Below are 9526 nucleotides of genomic sequence, written 5' to 3'. Positions count from 1 at the left end.
GTGTTACAGCGCCTCATCACGATAAATGGCTGAACTTATAGGCGTGGAAAACGGTTTGACGACGAAATTTGTGTTGCATGCCACTTCGTTATTATTTGCTTAATTGTGAAAGTGACATATCTTGTACTTATGAAAGTCCTAAAAATAAGCAGAAATTGTGTAAATAGTTATCCTGGAATTATACATAAAGTATATTTCATTCATTTCAACAGCTGTGTGTTTCTACCCAAAAATTAGACTCACTTTACCTGCCTTTTACGACCATTTATTGACTAAAATTTAAAGAAAGAAAAGGACAGTTTCTGCTTATTTTTACAAGTATTTTAAAACAATCTCGTTATTTAGATTTATCCAAATTGTCTTTATTTACAAATGGCTTGCAACATAAATTAACGTGTCATTCCTCGCTTCTGAAATCATGATTCCAACATGGCTGCCGCGACTATTCAGGAGCTTTAAAGCGAAATATTTATGATAGATATGGTTTAAAGTGTAATAGGACCAAAAATGGCAAAACAATTATGCTAGAACTTTGAATTATATTATCCAAAATGTTCTGTTTTGTATTTTCAAAGCATTTCACCTTGCTCGTGCATCCACTCGATATAATTGAAATGACTAGATGAAAGGAATACAAATGATAAATCCTGATAAAGCTAGTCGATAGAAGCACACTCTTGAACTTTCATTTAAAAATAATTTTCACTCACTTCATTATCAAATTCAACATATTTAAAAGCAAAGGAATGACTCATTTAAAAAAAAGACACTGCGATACAAAGGCATTCCATTTTCTCTTGTGCAAAATGAAACTCTTCTTTATTTAATAACTAAGCTTACAGAGTACAAAAGAGATTGTAAATATAAAAATAATCATGCTCTGAGAGAAAAATTAATTTTCATGCAATTTTGTATACACACTCGAATTGTTTATGCAGTATTTATTACTTATGTTCTTTTACATAAGTATGGAATGTAATTTGATTAAAATGATACTATCCACTTGACCACGATGTGTTATAATCCTTATTAACATTTTGCTAATCTTTTCCAGTTTTCAAAGAATGGCACGACAATCAAATTGCACAATGTGCGTTACGAAGCTTCCGGTATCTATTGCTGTGAAGTCACTATGACAACACCTATTTATACTGCTAGCGCTGATCCCGTACAGATGAAAGTGATATGTAAGTGATATTATCGACTTTACACACAAGAATAGAAATATCTCCTTACTAATGGCATTAGTCGTTTTATCGTATTGAATTATATTAATTTTATTGAGTAGCTCCATTTAGGTGCTAAACAAAATATCAGTATTGATCTAACTGAAACAATAATTTGATATGAAAATTGTTATTAGATATTGACGTTTCTCAGATTGAATAAATGTCAAGATCTAAATTTTAACTGATCATAAATTAATATAGATTTTTAAATACCATCTCCGCACATCTTCGATATATTTTTAATAATATTTTTTAGTTCCACAATCTGAGAATCCTAGAATTACGTTCAAGAAGAGTGTATATGTAGTAGGCGAAAGCCTGGAGGCAAATTGTTCATCCTCGCCTGCACATCCAGTTCCTTATATAACGTGGTTCATAAACGGCGAAGAGGTAAAGAAACAACAGATTGAATAGATTGAAATATAACTTCGAATTTAACAAGTCCGAGAGAAAGAATATCTATTTGATTTAACAACGAATAATGCACTGTTATTAAAAAATGTATACGTATACTTTTAATCGCTTTTTACTCTTACAATACTTGAACATTTTAGCCCAATAGAATTAATATCACAAAAAATTATAAATTTATCACTTATCCTGCTTTCTAAAAATAGACATTTTTCTAATAAGATAATAGCGTTAAAAATAATGAGATCCAAAAAGCGTTTTAAAACTTGAAGTCTTTATAGATCGATAGTTCAGATAATTATTTAATTGATTTTTTATGGAGTTACATATAGATACATAAATGAAAAGAACTTCGCACGAAACAGAAAATGAGTCCCGACTAATTTGGCTGAATTTGTTATAGTTCTGATTATCCTGATCAAAAGTCTTATCTTCATCAGCATGAAGTAAAATAATGAACAATTTTTGAGTTATTGTACATCAAACTCTGCCAAAAAAATCGCTATTTTATCTGTTTATTCTTATTTTATTTTAAGAATAAATAGATAAAGATTTTTGATCAGGATGGTCAAAACTATAACATATTACAAATTCAACCAAATTAGTCGGGATCCATTTTCCGTATGTTTTGTGCGGAATTCTTTGTCGAAATTGTTACGAACTTTACAAAGCTCTTTGATTGCTCATGAAAAACGAAGTAGCACTCGGTATTCTGTAAAAAACGAATAAAAGAGTCTAAATTTTCTTTTTAAAGTGCACCTATGTCATGTATATACACTGTATACATAACATATAAAGAACCATAAATCCGAACGTGCAACTGGTGCAACCTCCACACAATACGCGACGGATCTGCAGCGATAGAATCAAGCGAACGTTGTTTTTCCTAACGTGGTTATTTCGAATACAAAGGCCATAAATTACGTTAAGATTATAGTATTTTTAGTTTCTCGGAATATACCAAGTTGAATGATAACATGTGTTAATTGTTTAATTATTAGAGTCTCATTTAAGCGAAGTTTACATACGGAAAGTTTTTTTATATCGAAAAAAATGATAAGTGCATCTCAAAGAGAAAGCTTAAACCTTTCTATTCGTTTTTTAAAGACTATTAAGCGCTATTCTGTTCATCTTCTGCGAGCAGCCAAAATAAAAAAGACGCTTTCTACTTCTGCGTTAAATTACTCGGTGAAAAAAAGATCAACAACGTACAACACTTAATAAATATGCAAATTAAAAATAATGATTCACTCTTGCAAAGATTATAAACTGCTTTCACGTGCGATTTTAATTCACGCCAAACTTTATAAAGTTCGTAAAAACTTTGAAATTGATCCACTTATCCGTGTAGCTTCGTAAAAGATCAATCATGTCGTTATCTAAACTACCGATTTGAAAAATAGAAATTTCTGCAAGCTTTGAAATACTTTTTGGATTGTTATTATGATGTGTTATTATGATCATTTTTAACAAAGTTCCTTGAAAATTACTTGTGTTTAAAGAGAATTATATTTTTTAAATATTTTCTCATATATTGCAAAACATGCTTTTATAATTTACTCGAACTTACACGTAATTATGAGCAATTAAATTAAATTTGTAAATAGCTTTAAAGGAAATATATTCCTTTGCCCGATTGTAATTTTCTGATTATCGATTTCACCAGGTGGATATTGCTCTAGTGACACACTATCCGCATACATCATATCATAAGAATCATCTGATGTTCGCTACTGCTAAACTGAAGGTGGAGGTTTCTGCGTTGCACGCTGGCCAAAATGGGCATCTTGAGATCAGCTGTCAGGCAACAATACCTGCATTTCCCACGCACCACGAACAATTTGCCGATATTAAAAAAAAGACGGTGTCGGGTAAGTTTTCTCATAAGATATTAAACTCTTTTTCGTATGTACAATACATAGATAGAGAAGTCTATGGACATAACATATGACGAATTCGATTGGAAATATTAGTGCGCACTGGTGCATATTAAAGCCGTTGTACATTGATTTAATTTGAGTATAAAAAGTGAAATGCAAATATTTCGAATTATAAAATACACATTTTACCTAACAGTACAATAAAATGTATTTCAGAATTTAATCGATTTCTATATTTGTGTATAAACATATCCTTTTTACGTTATTTTGTGGCTTTAATGTGCACCAGTATGCACTGAATGCGTCCAATCAAATTTGCTAATAGTAACAACTTTTAACCACTGAATACATGCATGATGTCGAAAACAGAGTGATAGATAAAGATAGATACGGATTATTTTATTAAAAAACGGAAATAAAAAAAATATTTTTACTGCGAAAAACTGCTCTCCGGAACTTTATACCTTTCCACATGTTTTTGCCTTCTATAAGCCTCAGGGGGCTTTCATATTTTTTTTATTCTTACCAATTTATCAATAACAAAAGTAAAAGTCCCGATGTTTGTACCGTGCAACTTGTTTCAGTGCAAATCATACCAGCGCCGGATGTGACGTCTTCCGCGGCGATTCTCATACGAGAACTTACGCTATCTACAATACTGTGCATATTGAGCGCAATGCACGAGTTTATTCCTTAATAAAAGTCAATTGTTCTAGGATAATTCGGCTGTAACATATCTAATTGTAAGGATGTTAAGGCGATGAACATAAGATCGAACAATCACAATGTCTTCCTTCGATATATCGAAATACACGGGGGCAGCGGTTTTATTGTCTTTGCAGAAATTTTGTAAACTCATAGACGCGGCTTCTTCGTGCGCAAACTATTTTCGATTATTGCTTATAAAACGAGCGTCGTCTGTCTCGCAAAACATATCAGTCCCATTATCATGAGAAACAATTTAATGTCCGAATATTCGGCAAGGTGTGTCGGAAAGCTATGTCTCTTCCTTCAATACTGTTCGAATATACTTGTCATAGAATGCATATAATAGGATTTTGAAAATTATTATCTGAAAGTTAAATTAGAAAAGAAAAAAATCGAGCTACACAAAGATATTTTTGTTCTATAACAGAACATGTATATATTTGTATTGTTGAATTAGTTAACATACCTTTGAAAAAAAAACAGAGTTTATTACAGTTTAAAGTAAAACATACATAGCTTTATTGTTAACTATATAAAAATTTGATCTATATTAAAATGTTATCGAGATATCATATGATGTATTACAAACTGTAATTTATATTTTATTTTAAAAAAATGATATGGTTTTCCGATACGCGTTAATATAACATTTCATCTAGTCTCGCCTCGCCGCTGGGGAAATAAAATGTTTTTTAAGCTAGCAATACATTCTTGTTACTGCGCGCACATTTCTATAAAAGCTATACAAAAAAAAAACTTGTATTCGAATAAAAAACACTTTAATATCAGTCGAATTGATTTAATAGACTTTTCCCTTTGGGAATATCTGATTTTAATAGCAGTTTTCCATTAACAGATTTTGCTCTTTCTACAATATTTCCATATATCGTTCAAGCCATTAGAATCTCGATTAAAAAAAGAAAGATGGTTTTTATTTAATTCGCAGTAGGTATAAAATTATTTTTTTATAATTTAAATTTTTTTATATTACGCCCCGTTTCATGATGTTTCGTAATAATAACACACAGCGATGAGATCAATTTTCCGACAATAATCTAGAGAAGTGACAACTTATCCGCGTATAATAGGACATAGATACTATAGCAAACATTCACCGTCATTTCACCGTAATTCGGAGCTTAGCGCTCCGTAGGAAATATATTCAAGAGAAATTTAAAGCAAGAATGGCGTAAGTCAAAAATACGATGACTTATAAGGTACTCGGATCTTTGCACGTATTGAAATATTTCATGAACACATAAAATTAAAATATCAGACAGACTTCTAATTTAAATTATCGTTTTAATAAATTATATAACAATATAAACGAGTACAATACAAGATCGCTCACTTAGGCCATTTTTGTTTTCGATTCTTCATCTGTACTTCACGCGCTATAACTAACTGAGGGATATCGATGAAACGGGATGTACAACTCACAATCAGTATTACATTACGACTTCCTTCAACGTATTTTAAAGAGGCAAGCTTAAAAAACAACACCGCGACAGCGGCTAGGCATTTAGAGAACTGCGAGAAACTAGAGATAACTAGAGATACTCGAGTCAGAGTTTGATCAATAATACCTGATCTATTACACATAATTACTAAACAATAAAGCACAATTTCTTTGCTTGAATTTACAATCAATGTACAATCAGATCTTGTGATTATATACTATCTCTTCGTAATTTTCGAGAGATAATGCGTTACATCGATCTTATTGAGGTCGATCGAAAGACTGCGGGCGAACTGATTCGATCAAGCTCTGACTCAACCATCTGTAGAAATAGCGATTACGGCCGTGCTTTGTGGCCAAACTTTTTGGAACACTATTGGGCGCGTTACCCGTCGATACGACGTGGTTTTTAACAGGATTTAAAACTCTTGATGCCGATACTATCACCAAACAACCAAACGCTTGGGATTATCTCTTATCTGTGTATTGACACATCTCCTCGTTAAAAAATCATAATCCTCTCTCTCTCTCTCTTTGCTGTCGGCACTTGTACTAAATACCAGCAACTTTAAACAGCCATATTGACTACAGCGTAAGAGTATGTTAGTATGAGCTGGCTTACCTGAGCTGGCAGTACTTTGGAACATTAAAAGGATTATGACGAAGAACGTTTACGTTAGAGTGAACGCTAACGATGCTTTCCGAGGCTAGAGTACTAATCTAATCTTGATCATTAGGATAATCAGAGAGAACGTATCATCGTCTCCAGTTAGACGACTAATCTAACTAAAAAAGTTTTGATAGCTTCACAGATCGAATCTTATGAACGTAAGTCTGTAGCTGATGTTACAAACTAGGAGTACTCACGCGCGATCGAATTCAGTTACAATTAAATATAAAGATTAAAAAGCGGCAAATTACTAAATGATAAATTTATTGTCATAGTTAGAGGAAAGTGGAAACGTTAGGGAACAAACATTGACTATGTAGTGCTTTATAGAAGTAAAGAATATATTTATGATTAATGAATTTTTATGCATATATTTCAGATTGTGCGACTATTTGCTAAAATCGAGATTATTCCAATCGCGTGCAAATTCTTACATGCTTTCAAACTTGCAATAAATATACTACTTTTTAATTTTTATTGTACTTGTACTGTAAGACATATAAGGCATCGGTCGTCTAAGCGAAGTTTGAAAGCTTAGTAATGATATTTTAATTGAGAAGTGCCTTTTCATATATCCGCAAATTAGAAAATATCTCAGGCAGATCTTAGTCTGCTAGGCGATATGCTTTTGCTCGGAAAGCAAAATCGCAATCACTGACAATTAATATAGAAAAGAAGTCGTCTTTTTTAACGATCTCACTCTTTAATAAAGTTATCTTTAGTCGTTTCAGCGTTCACTCTAGCATGTCGAAAGCTTGAAAAAATTGATTATATTGTAAATTTATACAGATTTGCTGTTTCTAGCTGCACCTTCAATACACAAAATTGATTGTGAAGTTTGTAGGGGAAGGGGGAAGACCTATGGAGAAAATCATGATGTAAAAAAAAAATTACATTGGTCATGATGGAAAAAATTATATTGGAGAACTTCACGTCAGTATATTTGCCAATGGAGAACTTTATGCCAATACATTGGAAAACTTCACGTCGATACATTCATTATACATACATAAGATTCCATTTTCATTCCTTTTACGAAGATATATTATGATTTCATTGCAACTGGTGCTCCTAGCAGCAGCTGTGCTTCTTGGCAACACAACGATAATTTATTTATATTTAGCTCGAGGAAAAGTAAAAAGGTGCACGACTAGGAAGAGCAAGTCTGGTATAAAGAGAAAAACAAAAGCCGACGGAGCGTGGCACAGAAAATGGAGGATCCCGCTAAGCCTTTACGACAGCTCGCACGCGAGCCATGATACTCTTCGCGGTTTTGGTCCTAATACCGTATCTCTGCTCGATTTCCCTGGTGACCGATGTTGAAACAACGTCGTGGGAGTCTACGGTTAATGAGCCAGCGGTGCGCATCGTCGGCGGGGAGATCACCAGCATCAAGAATTATCCATTTAGCGTATGCGTGCGACGCGCCCATTTCTCTCACGCACACAAGCCCCTTAACCTTTCACCTTTGCGAAGAACATCGGTACCGTCACCCACACTTCCGCGGATGCGTAATATGACGACTCTGACGTCAATGACATGGAAGTAACGCGAAGTGTACTCTGCGAGGTCGGGGATGGTTTTATCAACACTGAAAGTTGACAGAGCGAAATGTTTAGCGATTCAACGCGAACAGAGAGAACGACCTATAAAGTCTTTTAACGCTCTTTCGTGAAATTAAACTGTTTCAATTTCTAACCGGTGGTACAGAGTAAAATCGTTTGACGATGATGTGATGAAATGAAGTTTTAACTGATGTATCTTGCAGTTTACGCTTTGAGTGTATTCACGTGTAGGACCAAATTGAATCAGAGATATCGGTTTTATTAATGAAACACACAAGCTCTAGATTACATCATGCAATTTCGGCACTTCTAATTTCTCGTTTGTGTGATCTGTACTGACGGTATACTGATGCACTTTAACTGCTCGTGTCAATCTAACCACAGTACATATATACTGTGATCTAACTTTGAATGCTTTCGAGACAGTCAGAAATCTCAATTTCCAAAATCCAAATAGTTAAGCGTTGTCTTAGTTGACGTTGCATAGAAAGTTGTATGTTATTCTATTCAAAGTTTTAATAGAACAGATATAATTTGAAACATATCTTTGAATGAAATTTTACGAAATGTCTTTCTTAGATTTTCTTAGATTTAACAAATTGAAAGTAAACATATATAAAAAAGATGTTAAACCCCTAATGAAAATCTCACATTTCATTTTATATTTTCATAATATTTTCAAGAATTTTAAATTTATGAAAATTTCTGAAAAATACTTTAAACTTCATATTTTACATATTTTCTTTGAACATCATAGAAAGAAAAATCTTAGATTATTTTAGAATTCACAAATAATATAAAAAATAATATAAAATTCACAAATGATATAAAAAATTCTAGAAAAGTTGTAGGCTTTTTTTAATATTTTTGAAAGTATTTTAATTCGTAAAAAAAAATATTTGAAACATTTTCTGTAAAGTTATAAAATAATGTAATAATGTAGAAATTCTGCAAAATTATATGTAAAGGATTCTGAGAACAAAGTTTGTTGGCATGCTCCAACATTGTAATATATTCCTACCATAGCTCTTGCTCATTCCAACGCGCTTGATAGAGTAGGAGCTGTGATAGGAGCATGTTGGAGCATGTTGGAGCTTGCGAACAAACTCAATTTTCATCAGGGAAGCAAGAGAAAATTACTCGTGAAATTGAGATTCAGATGGTCTCGAATATGCTTGGCATTCGTCCGAGCTAGGCGCAAGGGTTAAGGTGGCAACCGACTCGACTCGGACTCGACGAATCCGAATTTTTCAAAGTCAATTCCTCTTAGGTCTCGGTGCAGCGCCGACCCTTTAGCCACTCGTGCGGAGGCACTTACGTCGCATGTAGGTTCGTTCTGTCGGCCGCCCATTGCATGATCAGGTGCGTGTCACAAGACTGCGTTTCGCATTTTGCGCTATGTCTGTCGCGGAGGGTGGTGTAGTCTCTCTCTCTCTCTAGCCGGGGCTTTAACACTTTATTCGCCCTACGTTTTTGTTGCCCCATTTCCCTAACATGCAATCTTCATTTCTGGGATGTTTGAACAAAGATGGGATCCCCCCGAATTTACATCCCGGAATTAAGATAGTCTTTCTAAGATGGAGGGGAAGGGGAGGTGGGGGGGG

The 9526-nt window shown here is 33.6% G+C and overlaps 2 protein-coding genes across 2 annotated transcripts in view; both read left to right on the top strand.

Moving 5' to 3' along the window:
• LOC105626942 overlaps window positions 1-4217 on the top strand; it is a 14155-nt gene extending 9938 nt beyond the window's left edge. Inside the window, exons 3-6 of the mRNA XM_012208232.1 lie at window positions 1055-1187; window positions 1486-1619; window positions 3307-3511; window positions 4105-4217. Coding sequence (XP_012063622.1) covers window positions 1055-1187; window positions 1486-1619; window positions 3307-3511; window positions 4105-4217 — 585 coding nt within the window. The remainder of the gene's footprint in view (window positions 1-1054; window positions 1188-1485; window positions 1620-3306; window positions 3512-4104) is intronic.
• A 3395-nt stretch (window positions 4218-7612) lies between these two features.
• LOC105627002 (trypsin) overlaps window positions 7613-9526 on the top strand; it is a 7616-nt gene continuing 5702 nt past the window's right edge. The window contains exon 1 of the mRNA XM_012208285.1: window positions 7613-7902. Within this exon, the coding sequence (XP_012063675.1) occupies window positions 7613-7902 (290 nt within the window). The remainder of the gene's footprint in view (window positions 7903-9526) is intronic.

This window comes from Atta cephalotes (assembly GCF_000143395.1).
Source record: "Atta cephalotes unplaced genomic scaffold scaffold00007, whole genome shotgun sequence".
Taxonomy (NCBI): domain Eukaryota; kingdom Metazoa; phylum Arthropoda; class Insecta; order Hymenoptera; family Formicidae; genus Atta; species Atta cephalotes.
Note: the sequence above shows the minus strand (reverse complement) of the source record. Positions and strands in the feature narration are given on the sequence as shown.